Source organism: Parasteatoda tepidariorum, chromosome 10 (genome assembly GCF_043381705.1).
Source record: "Parasteatoda tepidariorum isolate YZ-2023 chromosome 10, CAS_Ptep_4.0, whole genome shotgun sequence".
Lineage (NCBI taxonomy): Eukaryota > Metazoa > Arthropoda > Arachnida > Araneae > Theridiidae > Parasteatoda > Parasteatoda tepidariorum.
This window is the reverse complement of record NC_092213.1, coordinates 64187137-64212022: the sequence shown is the minus strand read 5'-3', so window position 1 is coordinate 64212022 and position 24886 is coordinate 64187137. Positions and strand designations below refer to the sequence as shown.

Genomic DNA, 24886 nt, shown 5'->3' with positions numbered 1-24886 from the left:
CACTGTGAAGTTCGGCGGTGGAGGAATTATGGTGTGGTCCTGTTTCTCATGGTTTGACCTTGGACTCTTGGTGTTAGTGCGTGGAACCCTGAACGCAGAAGGGTATAGAGACATCCTGGACAATTCGGCGCTTCCCACCCTGTGGCAACAGTTCGGTAATGGCCCGTTTGTGTTTCAACACGATAACGCTGCCATTCATAAAGCACATGCCATCACGGACTGGTTTGATGAAATGGAGGTGCAAGAGCTTGACTGGCCATCCCAAAGTCCCGACATCAATCCAATTGAGCATCGCTGGGATGAGTTGAAGCGCCGGTTCAGGGCCAGACCACAATGCCCCAAAACCACCACTCAACTCCTCGCCATGTTACAGGAGGAATGGCGGGCAATACCTGCCGCCGTGTACCAACACCTAGTGGATAGCCTTACTAGAAGGGTTAAAGCTGTGATTCGGGCGCGTGGCGGCCCTACGCCCTACTGACTTGATACTAGCACCTCATGCATCCGAAATGAGGGGTGTCCGGTCATTAATGGCCAGATAGTGTATCTGTGTTGTAAGCTATCTAAACGAAGCTATCTGTGTTGTAAGAATTTCTTATACAGCTTTTAAATAAAGCAGATGAAAAGTCAGTGGTTCATTTTATATCATTTCGAAAACATCCGTCTTTTCATCTGGTTCCCTTAAAAAATATTTATAAGAAATTCTTACACCACATTTTGTAAATATTGTATTAAACAAGCATAATATCTGGAAAATATCAATACCAACCCAAAATGGAAAATATGCATAAAAAAGTCTTAAAATATATTTGGCAATAGATCGCAGATCTTTTTTACGATTCCATTTCTATCGCAGGGGGTGCTTAAGCAAATCCAAACTTTGGTGTATCGCTCAATGCTCCCCAATCTTTTTTTAATCCCCGCGGACCGGTCAGGGTTTGATAATTTAATCGCGGCCCACTGAGGGAGTTGATTATCTATATTTTAGACAGTTGTGCTTAAATAATTTTAATTTAATCGTATTTTAACATGCCTTCAAAATAGAATGCAATTACATGTGCGAAATTGGTGCGGCTGTAGATGACGTTTCTCAGCTCCCGGATAACCATGGAAAGTCATACAATCTCAAAAGAAATACACCACAGTAAATATAATGGAAATAATTTATATTAGTATTTGTAATGTAATATTGTAGATTTACTTAACAAAATTACTTTAAATACAGTAAAAGATAATCAAATAATATCCGTTTTTAAGTCTTAAGCTTGTGGCTTTCACTATTTAAAAAACTCGAAAACGCAATAACAACAAATGGATGGTGTTTTCTACACTAGGGAACGCTGCAAGCTCGGTACCGAATAAATTTCCGGGTTACTGTTTCCGTTGTATTTATAGCCATTTGGCATCGTTGTGTTTTGAGATTCTTGCAAATATATTTGATTACTTATTACTTGTGTTTACAATGCTAAAAGTGTTAACACTAACGTAAGATGGTGCACAGCGTGCAACAAGAACAACCAGTAATAAACTTATGGAAAGAGGCCAAATCAAGACTGCCAAAAAAGCGAGTTATTCAAAATCTAGCAACCATGTCACCTTTTTTAATAATAAATAACAAAATAACTAAAACAAATTTTCACTCCAAACTCCCCAGAATTACATAATAACATTAATGTCTTATGAAATACGGCAGATTTGAGCTCAGAAATGATCTAATTTATATCTTTTATTGAAAACAAAATTATCCGTTTGAAAACATCGCCTATCAGAATAACATGTAGTAAGCAGCTGCAAACATTTTAACCGGAACTAGAGTAGGTGCCGAGCTCGAGATTGTTTACATTTCTACTGAAAACACCATCCATATTCAAATTAGACCAGGAGAGAATAATATTAGTTTACATGTGAATATAGAGATTAATTTTTTTTCTGTGATACTAGCTGAGTAATATTTCCTGATTTTAATATTTTTTTCACGTTAAAAATCGCTTCTCTTTATTTATTTGTTGTTCGCGTTATTTTTTTGCCACTCTCACCAACTGCAATTTTTCCAGTTTCATTTTTCTCTTTTATTTCCCATTTTTCGTTGGCATCTTTAGATTCTCGGTTTTAAATCACTTTTGTTTTCCTTATGCGAGTCTTAAAAAATTGGTACCCATTTTTGAGCTCTCGAAATAAATTGACTTTTATTATTATCTTCATTAAGCCGCATCTTCATTATATTGATAGACTTAGGAGTGCCTTTGCTAAGGAAGAACTAACCAAACTTAATTCAGTCTTAAATTCTGCATTTGAAAAACTTGGACATTGATGTATTGAAAACAATATGTCTGCATACACTGATAAGACTTCTGCCCAATACTTAATCGCCAGCAATTTACTCATCAACTGACTTACCATGGCATAAGCCTTCAACTTAATGATTCCTCTTCGTATTTATGATGTATTGTTGACAAGAACTTAACTTGGCAAAATATTTGTATTTAATTAAAAGTAGAATTTACATTACAATCATATATGGGTGAGAAGTAAAAATATTATTTTGCAATAATGATGACATTTATTACCTTTATAAATAAATGACATCATTAATTACGCCTTCATTAATTTTTAAGCATCGCTCTGAAGATGCAAGACCTTAGTCTTACTAGATTTAAAGTGCTTATAAACATTTTGCTTGTAGCTGTCGAATTAAAATTTTTATTGTCTGATTCGCATGCTTCATTTGAGTTTTAAATACTGTAAAATTAGCATACATATGTAATGCATAAAAAATGTATATAATAATCATGATTTTCAGACAGAACATTTGAAGTAAATTGGTGTACTTTACCTCCAGACATTAATGTTGAGAAAATCGCAGTTCAACCATAAAAAACAATCCCTTTGTAGTTTCTGATTTATTATCAGATCTAAGATGACTATTGAAATTGCATCTTATTTCATAAAATAGTCAAATGCTTACTTTATGAAGTAAGATACTTAGTGTGTAAATCAGACTATGAATTCAAAAGTTATATAAGAGTTCTCTTTTTATTTTGCTAAGTTCGTTCAATGAATAAGGTTTTCCACATTCTCAATGAATTAGCAGATCATCGTTTAAAAATATTTATTATCTATTTTTTCTTTTCTTTCTGTTATAATAATTTTGAATAAAACTGCCTCTTTTACAATTTTTTTAGCTCGAATATTATATTGCAATTATTCTACATATTCCATTCATAAATATCAGAATTAAATAAGTGGGCGCACAAGTTAATCATACAATCAACGTAAAATCGCAGATACATTAAAATGAATACAGGATTCAATTCTACATTCGAATAACATCTTTAGGGCGGAATACAATACACAATAATGTGACATTATTATTAGTAGTAAAAAGATTTTGTAATCGGCTAATGAAGAGACGTTGAAAAAAACTGTAAAATGCATTGGCAATGCATCTGCAATCTAGACCAAAAAAACTAACTAATTAAGAAACTAATTTTTTTTTTAAATTTTTAGTGTTCTGATCGTAATAATCAGGATATTTTAAACTTTCCAGTGGAAAAACTCTGCTTCAATAATACTTCAGTCAGCAAAGTCCACATTCCACATTGCGAATTCTCAAACCAAGACGTTCATTCCTCAAATCTCACCAGGCGTGAATAATGAATACAAAGCACATTTGAAAACATAAAAGTCTGTTTTTGAAACTGTAAAATACATTGGCAATCCATCTGCAATCTAGACCAAAAAAAACTATCTAATTAAGAAACTAATTTTTAAAAATAAATTTTTTTTAGTGGTCTGATCGCAATGATCAGGATATTTCAAACTTTCCAATGGAAAAACTCTGCTAACTTCAGTTGGCAAAGTCCACATTCCACATTGCGAATTCTCAAACCAAGACGTTCATTCCTCAAATCTCACTAGGCGTGAATAATGGATACATAGCACATTTGAAGACATAAAAGTCTGTTTTGATAAACGATAAAAATGGAAAAAGAACATAATGGTGAACTAACAAAACAAGAAAAAGTGCGTTAGTTGAGGGGAAAGTTGATAGCCGAAAAAGTGGTACAAACGTGCCGACTTTTTCCAAAACGTACTTATGAAACGAAGTTTTTCCATTGACAAGTATATCTTTCTGCTTCAGTTTTTAGGATTATTCATTTCACATTGAAAATTTCATTAGTGGTTTAATGTTAATGTAGAGTGCACCAAACAATAAACGGACCACCTTAGATAATTTTTGATCTAATGATCGGATCTTTACGTTCTAGGACTCAAACTTAATGGCTCGAGGTGTGTGACCTCAAATTTGCTAATTAATAAGTTCAGACGATAATTTATGTTACGAAATCAGACACAAAAACGTACTTTGTCTGAATAAACAAGCCTTTCTTTCGACGAATTTGGATTTCTGACCCCCAAAATATAGGGGGAAACCCCAATCTGGGAAATATGGTCCTAATAGTTTGGTCAGGAGGGCTCTCCAATTTTTTGACCCCTTAATGCTAATTTTACTTTTTAAATGATTCGATACGTCTCAAGAACATTTTAAGCGAATTTAAAAATTTTTGCACACAATTATAAAATTCGTTTATCCAAAGATAATTCCATGCAGAAAATAAAGTTTAGTAAATATTTACTATTTAATTTAATAATGGTTTAAAGAAGAAATTTAATTCTAAAGTTAAAAAAAATTGCATCATTTTTAAAAATTACAATTTTACATGAAAAAATACAAAATTTAAGCGAAATCGGTTGAAATTGGTCCTGAGAAATTGAATTTTAAATATTTGACTTTTTTGAAATCCGTTTCCTTTGGCATATACTGTACATATGAAGTATTTAATTACGCAAAATTAATTTTATTATTTCAAGTAATTTATGCTTAAACAGTTTATCAAGTGCGTTATTTTTTAGCAACAGTTTTCCGAAGATCTATTTAAATTGTATTAAAAATTTATCGAGTTTTTAAAAAATTCCCGATTCTGTAAAAGTCATGTATTAAACATTATTCGGAAACCGAATCGTTAGTTATTTTCCTGAATTTAAATAGAATCAACATATTTGTCGCCTGTTTTTCTCGAATGTTCGCCATCAGAAACGGTAAGAATAGTAGTCTTGTAAATTCTTATTTTCATCTACAGCTGATGCCACTTGAATGCCTGAAAGCAGTGACGAAGAACGCGTTTAGATATGCGAAAATTTAATTAAAAAAAATAACAATGCAATCTGTATAAATAATCGCTTCGTAGTAGTTTTGTGCTAAATCAAGTGTATACTTGACGACTACAAACATATGACACGCAAAAAGTTTACTCGGAATTAGTTCTTCAAATGCATTCAGCTGTTATATATTTCTTTTATTAAATCTTAGTTGCCAGTTCGCACAGAAATCTTATTTAAACATCATTTAGTTTATATTTATGATTGGGTTTTGCTACAGAGTTATCTCTTATACGCAAATGGAAAAAACGGGTTATAATAGTTGGACCAGTTGGTTAACTGTAATAGCTTGTTCAATTGTAGTTTTTTTTGTCGGAGTACCGATGCGTTTATCTGGATTATTCTTTGTGATTCTTTTAGATGGTTATGACACCGATAGGCAAAAAGCATCTATGCCTATAGTAATATTTGGTGTATTACGAACGTTAACAGGTAAGATACAAACGTAGAATATAAAATTTAATCATTCAATGATTGATTGATGACTTTAAACGACCATTGTAACCAATTCAAACCGCGTTTTTAAGTAAGCCTAATTTAAACTTTAAATGAAGCTTTATTTACTACTAAAATGCTTATTTCAGCTCTAGATTATGGACTTAAATACTTTAAAGAAACATTATATTTAATTTTATGACATTTGATGAGACATTTATTTTATTGCAAATAATTAAAAAATATATTTTGTTTTCTTGCTTCATAACAAAGTGTGGTATGGCAAAAGGTTTTAAAAGGTAAAGGTCATCTAACCAATATTTATATTATAAAACTAATTTAACAGATTAACCACTATCGCTATAATACTAATCATGAATATCGTTATAAATGATAAGTTGAGGTTATGAAATTTTCAATGACACAGCAAAAAAAAGCTCAATTTTACACCGATAATCATTATTTATAATCATTAATAAATATTCATAGAGAACATAACTATGGATATATAAATTAATAAAATTATTTTCACTTGAGAACTATTGTGGAATGACAAAAGCTTTAAACTAATATTTAATAATTATTTTTGTTATTTAATTTTTCTAACTAATAAATATCGTACCTTTTTTTACTTACATTTAAATTGTAAAATCATTTTAACAAATTACCTACCCATGATATATTAATAATTATGAATATGATAATGATAAAATTTTTAATTATGGTTATGACATTTTTAGGATTCCTCACGAAAAGCACAACTGATCGCTGATCATCATTATTTATAACCAAAAATAAATTGTATACATGCCCACTTTTTCCGTTTAAGTAGTAGAGTTTTTAAATATTTAAAGTGACAGTAAATTGTATGATTTACAATTTTATTTTTTAGTTCGTAAGTTCGATTTACAACTATATATTGAATATAATTAATTTACAATTATATAAACCAATAGTTGCAGCAAAATAAAACAATTAAAGATTATTTAATTGTTTTTGCAGCCATTCTAGTGCTATGACTTTCTGGTAGGTATCTATGATCTTGTCATTATGAATATAATTAATAATAAAAAATTAAGAAAATACTTTTAAATCTTAATTAAGGACAAGTGTCGTAGGTCAAAGGCTTTTAACTTTTTTTAACTAACACTAAGACCGTAAAAATATTTTATCAGATCAGCTACTTATTATTTTTTATTAATCATATAAAATTATAAAATAGAACTTATGGTGCTGATGTTTCAATGACTCATCAAAAAAGAATTTATAACTGATTTCTCATTATTTATAATCAATAATAAATTCCATACATGACCATTTTTTCCGTTTGAGCAGTAGAGTTNTTTTAAATATTTAAAGTGACAGTAAATTTTATGATTTTCAATTTTATTTTTGAGTTCGTAAATTTGATTTATAATTATATATTTAATATAATTAATTTACAATTATATAAACCAATAGTTGCAGCAAATAAAACAATTAAAGGTTTTTTAATTGTTTTCTGCAACCATTCTAGTGCTATGACCTTCTGGTAGGAATCTATGATCTTGTCATTATGAATATAATTAATAATAAAAAATTAAGAAAATACTTTTTAATCTTAATTAATGACAAGTTTCGTAGGTCAAAGGCTTTTTAACTTTCTTTAACTAACACTAAGACTATAAAATTATTTTATCCGATCAGCTACTTACTATTTTTAATTAATCATATGTAATTATAAAATATTACTTGGGGTGCTGGTGTTTCTATGACTCATCCAAAAATAATTTATAACTGATTTATCATTACTTATAATCAATAATAAATTACATACATGCCCACTTTTTCAGTTTAAGTCGTAGTTTTTTTTAATATTTAAAATGGTAAAGTAAATTTATGATTTGAAATTTTATTTTTGAGTTAATAAATTCGATTTACAATTATATAAACCAATAATAAATGGAACCAATTTAAACGAATATGTTAGACCTGTGAATTAGATATTGAATTTTTTAGTGGTCGCAAATTAAAACAATTTAATTATTTTTTTCGCAACCATTTTAGTGCTACGACTCTCTGGTAACTATCTATGAAATTATCATTACTAATATAAATAATAATAATATAATTAGGAGAATACTTTTTAATCTTAATTAATGACAAGTGTCGTAGGTCAAAGGCTTTTAACTTTTTTAACTAACACTAAGACTATAAAACTATTTTTACTATTTTTAATTAGTCATACATACTTTTAAAATATAACTAGAGTGGTAATGATATTTTTATGACTCATCTAAGAAAAAGAACTTATATTAAATTATTATTTATGGTAAATAATAAATCATCATTATAAATAAGTATAGAGAAAGCATTTTTTTTAATATTACTAAATGATAAGTGCACTATAAAGGCTTTTTAATATTTTAACTCATTTTATATTCATCTTAAAAATTTATTCTAACCAAATTAGCTACTCACGGCATATTATAGTATTTAAAGTCACAAATGCGGTAATAAATAATAAATTGTGGCTGTGAAGAAAGTAAAAGTTATAACATTTTATAATTATTCATAAAATTTTATAGTGAATATAATAATTAATGAATAATAAAAATAATAAACAAAATATCTTATATTATTTACGAAAAGTGAGGTATAAAAAAGCGTTAAATTTTCATCTAATAAACATTATTATAAAGTTATTTTAACTGATTAGCTACTCATGCTATATTAATAACCACTAATATGATTATAAATAATTAATTGTGGTTTTAAAATTTTATTAACTCAAAGAAGAAAGCACTTTATCACTGATTATCATTATTTCTTATCAATAATAAATTGTAACTATAATTATAATTGCAAATATAATAATTAAAAAATGATAATAATTGGCACAAGTATTTTATAATCTTACTTAATGTCAATAGTGATCTGACCAAGACTTTCAATTTTGTTCTAACTAATATTCAGATTATAAAATTATTTGTACAGATTAGTTACTCTTGTAATACTCTAATAATAGTCACAAATATGATATGGCTATGAAATTGTAATGAATCAGTGAAGTTAATCCTTATTTATAATCAATAATAAATTGTCGTTGTGGATATAATAATAAATATAATATTTATACAATAATTAATATAATATTTATACAATAATAAATATAATATTTATACAATAATAACGATTAATACAATTGTTTTATAATCTTACATAATGAAAAGTGAGGTATGGGGAGGTTTTTAATTTTTACCAAACTGACACGTAAATTCAGAAAATTATTTTAAGAGATCAGCTACTCAAAAGGTATTTTTATTTGCAAATATGGTAACAAAAGATAAATTGAGGTTATGAAATTTTAATGACTCAGCGAAAAAAACACAATTTATCACTGACTATAGTAATTTATTTCTAGCGATAATAATAAACTGTCGCCATGAATGTAATTATGAATAAAATGACTAATATATAATAATTATTATCATTGAATATATTTTACTATATTACATGATGAAAAATGTAATAATCAATTTTAAATATTTTATTATATCTGTTTTAAAATCTGAAGGCTTCACAATAAGCAGCAAATTTTTCTAATCAAAATCAAAAAATATCAAAACTTATTTGCATCAGAAAGGTCCTGGGTTCGAATCCCGGGCAAGGCATGGATGTTTCTTTCTCTCTCTGTGTGTTATATGTCCTTTCTCTTTTGTGTGTGTGAATGTGACCCGCCCTATAAACGGGATTGTTGTTGTGTGAATGGTGTGGCAGCAGTCGAATTCTTAGCCATAGATGGCGCCACTGAAAAAAGNAAAGAAATGTAATTAGAAAAAAAAATCAGACTCTCGTGACAATTGAATTTGATATAACATAATATAATATATAATATGATATATAAATATTATAATATATAAACATTATAATGTATAAATATTAGTATAAAATGTTCAAATAATGTCGAACGATAATTGCAAATTCGTGATCAAACGTATACATGGTAAATATAATATATGGTAAGAATTTCGACATTTTATGTTTTCGATTTCCATGAGATCAATTTTCTTCTTCCTAAATTTATTACTGCTTCCATACTCTTCTTCACAAGTAAAAAAAAAAGTAAAAATATAATACGGAAACATGACCCTCAATTGGAATGCTTGTGTTTATAGTTTGAAGGGGTCCAATCCTGCCTTAACCCTGGATGTATCTTTGTGGTATCCTTCTCTAATTTGAGCTATATGTTCTTCAATTTGATAAGGACTTATATGCTAGTTTTTGCAATGAGCACAAAAGTCAACATATGCTTGTGTAACAATATATAAATAAAATGAAATGTGAATTTGATCAAATTTATTTGTTTATTTATATTTTTAGCATTTAATTAATTTATAATTGTATACTTTCTTGTATGTTTATATAAGTAATAAACATTTAAATCATTAAAAAGATTTCTTTTATGAAAAATTTGGTTTAAACCGTTGCATAAATCATGCGTTTACATTTGATTAAACCAGCCAATCCTAATTTAGGAAATTACTAGTTCAATTAACACAATTGTTAAGGAGACATAACTACCCCTGTTATTATCGCGGAATGTTTACTATGTCACTGGCAGGAGTCAAACACAAGAAATCTGACTGCCAAGCTAATGTATCATCTGCTCATACAATCCAAACGATTTTAAAATCAGATAGAAAAAAAATGTTGGAAAACTTAAAATGCACTAAGATGACCAGAGTGAGGGAATAGTTTCGTCAAATATTTGATCCATAGCGTTTTGTTCAAAGTCAAGCATTGTAAATACAGTATACAGTTAAATGGTCCAAGAAAACTTAATAATTTAAGAAAAACTATATCGTTTAATTTAAGAAATTACTATATTATTTTGTTTGCGGATACGAATTTCTTGAAAATCTTTAGGCTTAATACAGTTTCAATTAAGCACATTTGCTAAGTTCAATTAACACATTTGCTCAGAAAATATGAGATAAAGTTTGAAGCATTAGGTTTAATACAGTTTCGATTAAGCTTAATACAATCTAAATTAATTCAGTAAATTAGTAGTGCTATTAACAGAATTTTTCAAAAAATATGACATTAAGTTTAGGAACTCCTCTTATTTATCGTAATTGTATTTAAGTCACACGGATCTGCTTGACAGGGGAATGAAACAACCCAACATACAATTCAAACATTTTTAAAGATGAAAAAAAATGTTGGCAAACTCAAAATGTACTACAAAGACCAAAGTAAAGAAACAGTTTCGTGGAATATTTAATAATTAGTGTTTCGTTTAAAATCACGCGATATCGTGTCAAATTTCAAAAAAATAGTGAAATACAGTTCATAGATTGCCGAATTGTAAAAAAATGTGTTTTGCTTCTGAAAGTAAATGCTTCCTTTTTAATATGTTGAAATCAATAATCTATATAAATTACTATCGATCGTCGTTTATCGAAAATAATTTAATTTATTGGAATGTCGTATAACGTCAGCTGCTTTACGCAGTAATATGATAAAAATAGCCCATTTCTTTTTGACATATTTGAATAAATGGATGGTTCATTCATTTTATTGCTGCCTTTTTTATGTCCTAAATGTTTATGAACTTTTTTTATGGTTCTTATGCAAATATGAATAAACCTAGTTGCCTGAATTATTCATGTAACAATCTTTATAGTTGTAACCTTAATTCTTATATCCCATAATTCTTTCTGATTCATAGTTAAATGCTGTTTGATTTATTTCTTTGTCAAGGGCAGGCTCCGCAATAAAATAAGTATGCTTAAAAATGTTATTTAGTAGAAAAAAATAGAAAAAAAGGGATAAACCTTAAATATGCTAATTAATTTCAGCAGATTAAATTTCAAGTTATGAAATTAGATGCAAAACCGTGCTTTACCCCCCACAAATAAAACAAGCCGTTTTTAAACTGATTTGGATTTTTGGCTGTCAAAATAATGGAAATAGCTGGAATCTTGATAATATGGTCTCAATTGTTCTCGCAGGAAAGTGTCACAATTTTAGATCCCTTATTTCAATCATTGAGTTTTTTGCCATAACTTTGAAACTATTTTAGAGAGTTTAAAAATATTTTAACATAATTATAAATCTATTATCATCCAATCACAATTTGATTTTTAAAAATTATATTACTTTTTAATTTAATGATAATAAAAAAATTTATTTACAGCATAGAGAATTGTTTTTATACCTAAAATAATTTTTTGTGTTATCCAGATTATTTAATAAAGTTAAAAATTAATATTTATGTAATTAAAACTTAATACGGGTGAACAGTCATACATAGAACAACGGCAAAATTATATTTTTTAGAGCTGATAGCTGGCTTGTCAAAGCAATTAAAGCTTTAGCAGAAAAAAAGTTTTTAAGTTTAAGAATTGCATCATTTATTAGGAGGAGATACATATTGTTGTGAGAGCATACTGAAGCTTATTTTGAGGAGAAATGTACATAAGTAATGTTCCATAAAAATAGATGACGCTTTAAATTAAGTTTTAAAAAGTTCCAGAAAGTGTAAGTATCATTAAAAATACTTTGAGTATGTTATTGCAATCTTTTTTAAGGCTACACTTTAAAAGATTTAACTCATTTAATTGACAATCGAATTAAATTTTATCAGTTGATGTTACTGATCTTACCCTTTTATTTCATAATAAAAACTTTCATAAACATGCATTTTCAAAATAGTTTGTTTTTGTCATGGATCTAAATGAAAAAAAAATGTTATTGACAACAAGTTATTGAAATGTAACGATTATTTAAAATCAATGCGCCTTTTCTTTAGAAAGAATTATTTTGTAACATTTTTGAAACTTGCATGCAAATTTCGAAAATTACTTTTCAAGATTTAAAAACATTTGAGAAAGAATCATATTCTTTTATCACGATTTCGCCTTGGTTTTCGTTTTGGAATCCGTCAGAGAAATCTGGAATCAGTCGGAGAAAAATGTTTTATTTTTACTTTTTCATTATTTCTTTATATCAGTAGTCAATTGTATCCATATTTCAAAATAATGTTTTAAAATTTCTTTTAAAAAAATATTTCAGTTAGTAAAAAGTAAACACATCCCGCAGCAGAAGGTTTTTCTTCCCGGGAGGGGGGGNGGGGGGGGGGGGGGGGGTAAGGAAATTAAGACTCCACAATTTCTAGACAAATAGCTTGATATTTAATAATGATATCCACACGGAATACAGGCTCTTTTTTTTTCTCAGACAAGCTAGTACCCATCGATGTCAAGTGTTGGACTTCAACCTCCGCCGCCGAAGATAGAACTCGGTTCTTTATACTAATAGCGCAGTACATTAACCTTTTGTGTTGTGTTCTTTGTGTGTAGAGACATGACAAAGCTTGGAGATAAAAAAACAGTATTTATGACATTAAATATACAATTTGCTTTGCAGTTAAATAAGAACATAACAGTTATAGATTGCTATCAAACATCACCATCTCAGTGATTTAAACTCATTGAACTCTGGAACGGACCTACAGTCACTTACCACTGCGTTCGTATGTCTACCAACAGGATCTCCTTCTTTCTCTATCCAGCAGGTTTTTATAGCATTATTTAAAGATGTTGCCACTTAATGAAACAACTTTCAAAGAACAATTGATTTGCATGATACATAAAACATTTCCAACACATCTAAGCCGCTGCTGTTCATTTCAATAATTGCTTTCATTTTTATTACATTACTTTAGTTTGGTAAAAGCAATTTTTTATTCCTTTGTCAAAAATTTGGCTCTGTTGTTTTAATTGATACAAGAATATAAAATACTTAATATCATAAAACTTATTTTTTCATTAAACCACTGATACACTGTGAATAAATTTCATTCGTAAATAGGAGCCCAATAAAATGGAAATGAAAACATTGCATAACACTTAAGTCGTTGTTGAAAAGATGGAACAATGAAACCTAGCATTGATAATTCCAAAAAGGAATACATTCTCGGCAGACAGACAATAAACAATGTTTTGTTTTTACACTTCAAAGTTACATATTTTTCATCATTTAATGTATGTCGCCATTGTTGTTACTTTAACTGGATGCAAATCATTTCTTTCTCCTATTTAGATGTTTTTGCATCGAAGATGAACATTTTAATTCTAATTTATTTTTAGTATGAACTCTTCGTCTGTAAAGAATGGAACTCAATGCTTCAAACTTTTTAAAGGGATATCTGACCTTTATTTCAGAATTTTTTAAACTAATATGAAATTCCTAAGAAACTTTTTTACACTCTTTGCTTAATATTTACAAGATTATTCAGGGGGATAACTCCAGCAAGACTGGATAATTTCAGCATTCACATTAAATTAAAATTTTCGATTTTTTTTCTCGGCGTTATCATACTAGGTGTCAGATTCTGGCCCAATGTGGCTGGTTTACAAAGTCACATGATTATTTCGTATTCGTTATTTAAAGTGCATATATATGTTGACAGGACGTAGTTATGCCCAAACCTTGTATTAAAAGTAAATATAACTTATCGAATCAAATTCTTAAATAAAAACCAGTCTGAAGATCAAACAAGAAACAAAATATCAAAATCTAAGGCAAACCTGGTAAAGCGCCAAAGCAGCATAAGTCGAAAATTTGTCTTCAATTACATTTATTAAAAAAATGGAGAATTACACTTAATGAGAAATAGAAAAGTATATTGAAGTAGAACAGAAGAAATATGACTGCAATACAGGACATCTTTAAGAGAATGCATTTTTGTTGTGATTTTCTGTGAACAACTGTTTAACAAGAGTGCTATTTGTTTCCCGAAGCCCCATTTGAAAAAAGAATGTAAACAAACATTTAATACACGAAAAACAAAACAAATTTATAAACAGAAAATGAACAATGTGTGCAAGTACTTGTATACTTGCACACATTATTTTTTATTTATTTTTGGTTACATAGCAAATCAAAAGAGGTCTTCTTATTAACAATGTATGATGACAGCATTATTTTTTTTTTTGATAATAAGACAGTTAAAAAGTCTAAATTCAATAGTTTAAATACAAAAATTTTATTTTTAGGTCCTTTCACTGCATTTTTAGGTGAAACATTTGGGATTAAAGTTGTTATATTAGCTGGAAGTATTTTTACAGCAGTAGGAATAGGAAGTTGCTTTTTTGCTGAGGACATTAATACTGCCACTATTTGCATTGGTTTTATTTATGGTATGATTTTTTTTTTATGTTTCATTTTTCAATTTGTTAAGAAATTCCATACTGATAATTAAGAAAAAGTAATGCATAAAATAAATGTAAATGCATAAAATGAATGTAACTAAAATTTTGAATTGATGTGCATGTATTTGCATTTCTGAAAGTGCAATAAATGTTTATTAATCCACTTTCGTTTCAAAAAATGTTTGAATATGCTAAATTTCTATTACTGTGCTAATTATTCAAGTTGTAAAAACAGCCCCGAAGTTTATCAACACCGCACTGTGTTCTGATGGAGCTATAATCATCAATATGTCAAAATTTGCTTTAGAGTTTGGCACAACAAACAATTTAGTCAATACTAATTTTTCCTTAAGTGCTCCCTTTAATATTTTTGGAATCTTTTTTTTTCGAAAATTAAAACTACAACTATGCTCTGAGAGTCGAAATTAATATTTATATGGATAAAAATGTGATGAAAATCTAACGGATCATCATTGATGCAGAGGTATTCGATTACATTATATATACAGTGGTGGCCAAAAGTGTGGACATTTTTTGAAAGTTTCATGTTTTTCAACTTTGTGCGCTTGTAGAATATATTAATTTTCACTTAAATACAAACGTTTATATATCAAATAGAAGGTAATTTAATGTAAAATTTAATAACAAAAGCAGAATTAAAATATCTGTATTACAAAAAAAGTTATGCTCATTTTAGTAGAACAAACAAGGACGCGTTTTGTAATAAAAGCGTACTAGTCAATCACAAACACTGTTCTTAGGACCAATCAAATGTCTGTAACTATAGTTTCGGTTATTTGGATGGTATAAGAGTTATTGTTGTGGAAATATTCTGCAGAATGATGCATACTAGTACAATTAAATAGAGTATTGCTGTTTTTACATATTTAAAGTCCTTTTTATAATTAAACTAATTTTAAACAATGTCATCAACAAGAAGAACTAATAGGACACCTACAAAAAGAAGCCAAATTGTCATATTGAGAGAAAATGGCCTCTCTTATGCTGAAATTGCAAGACAAGTTGGTGGTTCAGTGACTTGTTCCAGTGTACGAAAGTTCTGTTTACGTTATGAAAAAACGAAATCAGTGGAAAATAAAGCCAAATCAGGCCGGACAAAATGCACAAGTGCTACTGCTGATAGAAAAATTAAATGGCTATGCCTTCAAGATAGAAAAATTTCATCAGATGCCATTAGATGTGAAATGAATGCAGCGGGTATTGCAGTAAGTTCAAGAACAATAAGAAGAAGGTTATCAGGATTTGGACTAAAAGCTAGAATTCCAAGGAAAACACCATATTTAAATAAAAAGCAATTCAAAAAACGAGTTAAGTGGGCAAAAGAACACATTAAATGGTCAGAAAATCAATGGAAGCAAGTAATCTGGAGCGATGAGTGTAAAATATCGCTCTTTGGTAGTGATGGTTGAAAATATGTGAGACGTAGAGTAGGTGAAGCACTTCATCCTGATTGCATTGAGGCAACTACAAAAAACCCAACAAATGTCATGATTTGGGCATTTATGTCTGCAGATGGTGTGGGCCGAATTCAAGTGATTGATGGCCTCCTGAAAACCAAAAAATACATCGAAACTGTCCTTAAAACCAAAATTGATACCTTCTATCAGGGATCTCTTCCCCAACAACGCACCATTTATTTTTCAGCAGGATTCAGCTATATGCCACACAGCAAAAGTAAGCAAAGCATGGTTTCAAAATAAAGGCATAGATATATTACCACGGCCAGGAAACAGCCCTGATCTCAATCCAATTGAAAATTTGTGGCGACGTTTGAAAATTCTTGTACGAAAAAAACGTCCATCCAATAAAAGACAACTTATTGAAGCTATCTATAATTTATTCTTGGCACCATGTGATTACGAAAGAGGAACTCCAAACACTCGTTCACTCCATGAAAAGACGCTGTGAAGCTGTCTTAAAAAATAAGGGATATCTTACTAAGTATTGATTGTGTAAGTATCACCTTAAAAAAATGCAAATCTAAGATAGATCTTACTATTAATTGCATAACTTTTTTTGTAATACAAATATTGTAATACTGTATCTATTATTAAATTCTACATTAAATTACTTTCAATTTGATATATAAACGTTTGTATTTAAGTGAAAATTAATATATTCTACAAGCACATAAAGTTGAAAAACATGAAACTTTCAAAAAATGTCCACACTTTTGGCCATCACTGTATTTATATATATATATATGTATAATGGTATCGGTATCCATATTTACCGTTACAGTGATTACAGTGTCAAAAATTTGAAAATTTCAAATGGCAACACTCAATTTTTTGATCTAATAAAAAAATATATTTAAACTTGCAAATAATGTTTGGAATAAATAAGTGCTAATGTCGACCTAAAAAGTCTTTGTTAGTTATCAATAAACCATGGATAATATAAATAAGAATACAGTAATACAGTTTTGTTTGTCAGCAGAGAATCATTTATATTACTGTTAGTCTATCTAACTAATTGAATTTCATTTTACTCTAAAATGTTTACATTTACTCGTGAATCAGGGAACAGTACATTTGTAGTCTATAAAAGCTTCCTATTTCTATTTTTTAATCCATTTTAATTCATTTTTTCGACCTTAAACCGTTTTGATACTGATAAGAGAAAACTCAGCAAAGTTCTGGGGGAATTTTCTTTAAAAAAAAAATGCTGTTGCGTAATAACTAAGGTCCGAATTTTGTTTTAAAAAATGACATTTTTAAGCATTTTTTAGGCATTTCAGAATTTCGGATCTTCTTTTTTTTATTTCAAGGCTTCTTACATTTTTTTTTGAAGTACTAACCGATTCTTATAGCTTCTACACATATTAACTGAGCTATACAATTTGATACATTACAATTTTCAGAAAAACAATAACCATTGTCCGCCATTGATAGACATAGAAAACAGAAATAACTTCTATGAGTTTTGGTTGGGCAAGATAAGCAAGAAAAGTAATGGGATTGAAGATCTATGCAAATATCCACCAATAACACCAGTTGATGCTAATCTAAGTCTCTGAAAACATAAAAATTTACTATCTGACAAAAAAGATTTTTTCATATTTGAAATTGCAAAAAAAGCTTTTAATAATTCAATGAATTTTTATTTCGCGTTATTTTACAAAAAGTTTTGAAGTAAACTAATATCAGTAAACAATGTATTAAAATAGTTTTCTTTCATTATTGTTTTTTATTAGTTAACTATTATGTGATATCTTTTACTAATTAAATTACTACTAATTTCAAACTTTAATGCAAATTACATTTCAATTTGTGTTTTCATGCAATTATATATTGCAAGAATGATTAGAAAAAAAATGAATTCTTGCTTAGTTGCGAAGAAATTTTTTTTTATTTTAAGGATATTTTTCGATGTTGTTAAATCCATTTTTAGAACTTTTTTAAGTCATTGAAATCTAGTGATAGGTAAGGAAAAATTCTGACACCCACGAGAAAATCTGAAGCATAATTTTCCTGGAGCAAGAAATTTATCAATGAACTCCCTCTTGAACAGAAAATTTTTGACCTTCCCCTGAAGTAAATTTTTGACCTGAGCGTCAATTCTGATAAGTTAGCTCCGTTTCTTCAAATTGTTTTCAAATTTTGAGGTAAAATTTCTACACATATAAATTAAAAATTCAAATTAGTTGGATGCCATAGGTGGCTACTTAATAAATAATAATATTAAATTATTTTAAACATGTGGAGCTCTATGATTTCCTAAAAATATTTGTGTGGATTTTCTTCAGTTATTGCAAAATTCGTTAATTTTATTTAAGCACTGTTGTAGACATGTTGAATCTTATTAATTTGCCTAACAAAAAATTATTACTTCAGGTTTTGGATTAGCTTTTGGTTGCACGCTTGTACCTTCCATTTTAAAGCTGCATTTCACAGAGCACATAAATCTCGTCAATGGTATATGGTTAACTGGATCATGCATGGGTGCAGTTGTCATGTCACCAGTAATAACATCGCTTCAAAGCGCATACGGCACGAACGGGATGTTCTTACTTATAGGAGGAATATTTCTAAATTGTATTCCTGCTGCCATTCTCTTAGAAGATCCACATAATGATAGACGGAAATGTAAAATAGAAGAGAATTATCTTGCAGATAACTCGCAAATAACTACATATCACCAAAATCCTACATTTGTCTCAGATGAAAAAAATCTTGCCGCAGAAACAGTTATCCAATCACCGGTCGATTCCTTCCAAAGCAAGAAAAACTATGGAACATCAAAAAAAGCAGAAGATATAATCCATGGTAGCTGCGCCAAGGAATCAGTTGTATTAGTAGAGAAAAACAATAAAAATTATAATTATGTTTTCATGGAGCTTAATGGAATAGATTCGACTTATGATTGTCCACATAAAATCTTATCCAATCAAGCGGATTTTCCAGTTTCGCAAAACATCAAACTCACGAAATATACTAAAAGACAACTGTCCTTTAAAGAGTTTGAAAATAGTTTGTCGTCAGACGGGAACGACATGAAGAAAGTAATTCAACCAGACGAAACAAAGATAGCTATAAAAAGCAAAAACAAATTTTCTTGGAACTCGTTTCGATTATTTATTGATCCTACGTTCCATTTTATAATGATTGTACAAAGTATTCACGCCTTTGTCACCACCTTAAACTGGACTATTATTGTTGATTATGGTAGAGACAAAGGCATTTCAATTGAAAAGTCTGTGTATTTTTCCATGGTTATCCCGTTTGCTGAAATGTTTGGAAACATGTGCTTGAATTGGATCACAGACGGTCATTTCATGACAAGAACGAATTTTATTTTAACTTGTTTTCTAATATTGGTATTAGATGCCGGTTATATCATTTGGACCTATGACTTCCTATTGATGATGATTGGAGTTCTAGTTTTCGGCTTTATAACTGGTGCTGTTGCCACAACATTTCCAGGAATAATTATGGAACAAATTGAAGAAGAGCAACAAAATATGGCTCTGGCCTCTCGATTCAGCCTGTATGCATTTCTTTGTGTTTTAAAAACTCCAATAATAGGTAAGAACATATTGTCTTTACAATTATAATTTTTCTAATTTATTTAAAATTTATAAATTGCTTGATATTTATGCTATAACAGATGTTATAACTTCTGTACTTAATATTAATAGTTCTAATTATAAAAAAAACTATGGGCGTTTTGTAAATATAACAATATAAAGTTGATTTTCAATTGCACATTTTATACAATGTAATATAAAATTATAGCATATTGAGTTGCGTTACTAAACCAGCATGTTGCTCAGATTCACTCTGCATGAAGAAGCAATATCCATGACCATATTCGTAGCTGCCAACTTATTATTGCTAAAGATTTTTGATAACGGAAATTGGAATGCAGAATAAAAGTATAACAGTTTTTAGCAATTTTTAAACTTTGTCAATCTTTAACACATATAAGGCATAATATTCAGGGCTCTTAAGTATGTTTTTTTTTAATTCTTTATGTTGCGATGGTTAAATTAAGTTTAAAATAAATACTCTAAAGCACACACAATACGCTGGAAAACATCTTTCGAAAAAATCATACAAGTTAGCAAGTATTGTATACTCATATGTCCGAAGATCTTCCACGTGTTTCCGTAAGGACCAGATCTGCTCCGTTTTCATAAAAATAAGGGTAACATGAGAGAGAAGATAATGAATTGTATACTTTGATGTGCATCGCGCCTATGTACCGTAAGACTTCAGAAAGTGTACATCTTAGGCGTATGATCCGAAGTAGAGTAGAATTATCCCTGAATGGTTGTTCTCGTTTTCAAAAACGAACAGTATCACTCTGCTTAGTACGTTCAGAGATAGTTGCTTGAGAGTACAAGTGCTGATATTTTGGGAGAGTACGAACTGTTAAATTCTCTCACGAAGTCTATGAACGTATTTCGTAGTTAATGTATTTTATTTTAACTATGCTGTTTACATTCATTTTATTTTATAACTGGCGGTGAACAATCGACCCTTTCTTAGGCTTACAAATACCAATGTTCAATTCTCGGCTTTCTGAGCCCAAGTCTGCGGGTTCGATCCCCGGCCCAGACACCGGATTTTCGGGATACAGAAAATCCTCAGAGGTCATGTCGTATGATTGTGCGGCATGTAAAAGATCCCTGGAGTGCCTTATTGGCTCTTGGCAATTCCGGCAAAATTAAATTCCTAGTGCACTTTAGCATCCAAATAGAGTCTCGGTGCTGCCATCTAGTGTGGCAGAAACTGGGCGTCCAAATTAACATGACCAACGGTATCTCACCCATTGTGGTGATCCTGAAAGAGCGGATACCATCTCTGGAGAACGCTCATCGGCAAGACCGATTGTGCAGCTCATTGGAAATAAAAAATAAATAAATAAATAAATGTTCAATTCTGTAGCCTTGTAGTTTTGAACCCGACCCAAAAGACATGGTAGCTTCTGGATCATGCATTGAAACAAAATAGCCTTCGTGGAGAACTTTTTGATGGAACTAGCTTGCATTTTCGTTACGCGGAGAGGAAAACCACGAAAATCTCCTATGGTTAACTCGACGGCAAGGGGATTCTAACCCATAATCCGTCTACTAATGAGGATATTTAATATCAACACTGTGGTCGAGGCGAGCCGGGAGCAAAAATCATGGCCACTCTATCCTTCAAGAAGCCCTAGCTCAGCTTACACTCAGTAAACAAATTGCTTTTTCCTAGGCTCTCCCGAGTAAAAATTTTCTGAAGTATCTTTCTGGAATTGGTGAAGGTTAATGGCTCTGAGTAATAATCAATGACTCAATATCTAATCATACACCTCGTCACAAAAGAGTTTTTTCTGTAGATAGAATATTAATTAAAAATGGGTTTTTAATTCTTTTACATGTTTATTTCTATTAATTGTGGTATAAAGGATAATTTCTGATTGAATTGCCCATGAGAAAACGCTGCAAACTTTTAAATAAAAAAATTTAGTATGAGATAATTATAGAAAACACTGAAATAAGTTTCGGTTATCAGTACCCAGTATCTTAAAAGTATAATACTTCTGTTTTCTTAGTCCAATTAAAAAAAAAATGATTGTACAAACCTTTTTTTACTTAATTTTTTGTGATACTCTCATATATATATTTTTAATTAACTCGGAGCACCAATCCGTTAAAGAAACCAACAATATCACAATTAAAAAAAGACAATTGTGTAATCGTTTTTGATTTCAATAATAAAAATCTTGACAAATAAAATTATTCTCATAATACTCAAAACAACTCCGATCAAAATAAACTTTTTATTTAAAGTTTTTGAAATATAAACGGAGGCTTATGAATGCCAGAAGTGACTGACCAGTAAGGATATTCGATGAGCTAATTTGTGATTATGATTTAAAAAATGATATGTTCTACGTAAATATTCTCAATAATGATTTTCTTTTAATTTCGTAGGATTTTGCCGAGAAACTTTGGGATCTTATGGCTGGGTATATTGCATCATAATGGCTAGTAGTTTCACTTGCTGCATAGTTGTGAAACTCACACCTGTTCTAGCATTATGTAGAAATAATGCTAAGCAGTTAAATGAAAATGCGTAGACCAGGTTTTTCTGAGATGGCCTGATCACTGCATTATTGTGAGTACTAAGTTGTGCTACTAACTTTGACTAAGCACTAAGGAGTAGTGTAACCAATGATACAAAGGCGTAATATTCTTTGAGATGGTAAAAATATTTACTGATAACCATCACCATTTAGCGTCTACATTTCTATTGTCTCTCTTTATAGTACCACAATAATTGTCATTCTTGTTAATTTTTTAATGAATTTAAATTATTTATATTTGACATTGTACTTGTATGTTGCATATTCTTTACAAGTGGCTAGGAAAGGGTTTTAGACTTATTTTACAATATTTTATAACGTTTATTCTGACTTTGACTTTAAACTATATGATCCTGTATAAACAAAAGGTGCTTGATTCATTAATCAGAACCAAAATGGTCCATCTCATTCTTTTTTTAAAAGAAAGAACAAATTCACCCTAAGATAATTCTAGGATATCTTGCTTCCAAATGCTTCAAGAGCTTCGAAACTTCCGGAAAGTAAGCAAGGCTTTAATCACAAAAAATTGTCGCCAAGATCACCTAAATGGTCATAAATTTGATGACGACCACACTGTCAATGATAGTTCCTTTTTTTCGAGTTATTGAATGCTGTTAAAATTCGCAAAGTCATTAAGCTAAAAAGTGAGTTCTTGAAGAAAATAATTTTGTGGTAAAAAAAAATACAGATTCGTTATGTTAAATCAAAACTAGACAAGAAACTCATATTTCTTTTAAAGAACATTTTTCATGTTGTATAATGTTATTGTTCACTCAGTTATTGTAATGAAGAAAGCTGTATACACTATTAAATACGGTTTTATGTCAAACTAATTTGCCGCAACCTTCATGACGTATCTGACATCTGAGTGAAACAATCCTTTATACACTTATCTATAATATAGTATAGTTTAATCTGAACTAAGTAACTTACCTTTAATAGTATAGTTTAATCTGAAGTATATGGTTCAACCTGTTTGCCTTATTGAAACTGCATCAAATTTGACAGATATTTTTCACCATTGTTGTTTCCAATCACAGCTGTGATAGCGGAGCTATACCAGATCCATGAGGCCGTGAGTCTTCAAAAAATCGAGGAAAAGGAGAGGTCTCTCAAGAACCTCTTCCATGGTGAAATCCAGGCAATCAAGTAGATGGCGAGGACAAGCCTTGCTGGAGTTGCACTTTTTACAAGTTGGAAAAAGTTTATTTTGTCCACTGAAAACGAGGCTCTTAGTATGCCCCCTGACAAATCTACAGGTAGCGGTTTGGTCGGCACGTGTACCCTGAAGGTCAAGGGCTCCTCCAGGACGCTTGCGGGGATTCCAATTGTGATCCGGTATCCATGAATTTGTTCAACATTGAACCTATTTATTGAACCTTTTTTAATATATTAATAAAATTGTGAACTCGGGGGCTAAATATAAATGTTTTTTAACCTATACTGCTTAACTACAAAATATTTCTTGAAGCTGGTATGAACAAGTAGTAATGATATATACTTATAGTACTGGTATATATTATATTCCAGGAATATACACATTAAAGGCCTCAAATCAATATTTAAGCAATGAACAAAAAAATTATTTTATATCTAACTAGATAAGACGACGTTAAAAACAAGTTGGTTATACTATATAGAGTTGCCTTGAGGTGTTTTCGATAATTGCGTTTCAACTTGTTTCAACATCTTCTTTAAATAGATTGTGATGTTTTCAGTTCTGTTTGCCCCAGTAGTGAATTGGAGAGAATATGCACAATATACAATGGATACCCTCACACGTAGATATATCAGGCAATAAAATGGTAGATAGTCTTGCCAAGGCAGGTGCAGCTGAGGCCACTGCGCCTCCAGTGTCTCTTACATCCTCAGAGCTCTTCTCCATTGCTAAAACCTAAAATCAATCAGACAAAGACCGTCAGTTTCAAACCGCCATCACACGTCTCCGCTGTGGACACCTGAAATCACTGAGGTACTCTGGGGGAGAAAAGTGCTTTGCCCTCTGTACCAAGTGCTCTTCGGCCCAGGCATCCCCTGAACATCTACTGGACTGCCTCGGTCTTTTAAAACAAGACCTAATTGAAAGACCCTTACTTTTTTTTGACTTTTTGAAGGTGAAAAATCTCATGGACCTTGTCTAGCTAGGCTAGAAATGGGGATTTGAAAGAAGAAGAAGAAGACAGTAGTGAATTGTTAGATTCCAAAAATAAAACTTCTGTTTTAAATATTGATATTGATTTTAAACCTGTTATTTATCTTAAAAATATAGATATTTATTATTTTACTTTATTTCTGACGAGAATTTTAAAAACATGTAATAAATGAGGCCATCACGGAAAACAAAATATATTATACTTCTGTCAAGATATTATATTACTTCTAATTGTAATTTCAGCACAATAAATATTTCTTAATAAATTTTTTTTTTAATTTTC

General features: G+C 29.9%; 1 protein-coding gene and 1 long non-coding RNA gene across 3 annotated transcripts in view; one reads left to right on the top strand and one right to left on the bottom strand.

The window, feature by feature from the left end:
• The window catches only part of LOC139426642 (uncharacterized), a 116436-nt gene extending 111231 nt beyond the window's left edge, over nt 1-5205 (bottom strand). The window contains exon 1 of the long non-coding RNA XR_011637859.1: nt 5069-5205. This is a non-coding gene — a long non-coding RNA (uncharacterized lncRNA). The remainder of the gene's footprint in view (nt 1-5068) is intronic.
• A 70-nt stretch (nt 5206-5275) lies between these two features.
• Nucleotides 5276-24886, top strand: LOC107446241 (monocarboxylate transporter 12). 2 transcript variants are annotated; one of them, XM_071186091.1, is made up of 5 exons: nt 5276-5652; nt 14700-14843; nt 18713-19903; nt 22300-22483; nt 23492-24886. In XM_071186091.1, the coding sequence occupies exons 1-4, from the start codon at nt 5421-5423 to the stop codon at nt 22443-22445; spliced, it is 1713 nt and encodes a 570-aa protein (XP_071042192.1). In that variant the 5' UTR covers nt 5276-5420; the 3' UTR covers nt 22446-22483; nt 23492-24886. The 2 variants fall into 2 exon arrangements, with proteins under 2 accessions (XP_071042192.1, XP_021002198.2); XM_021146539.3 differs by having other exon boundaries at nt 22300-24886.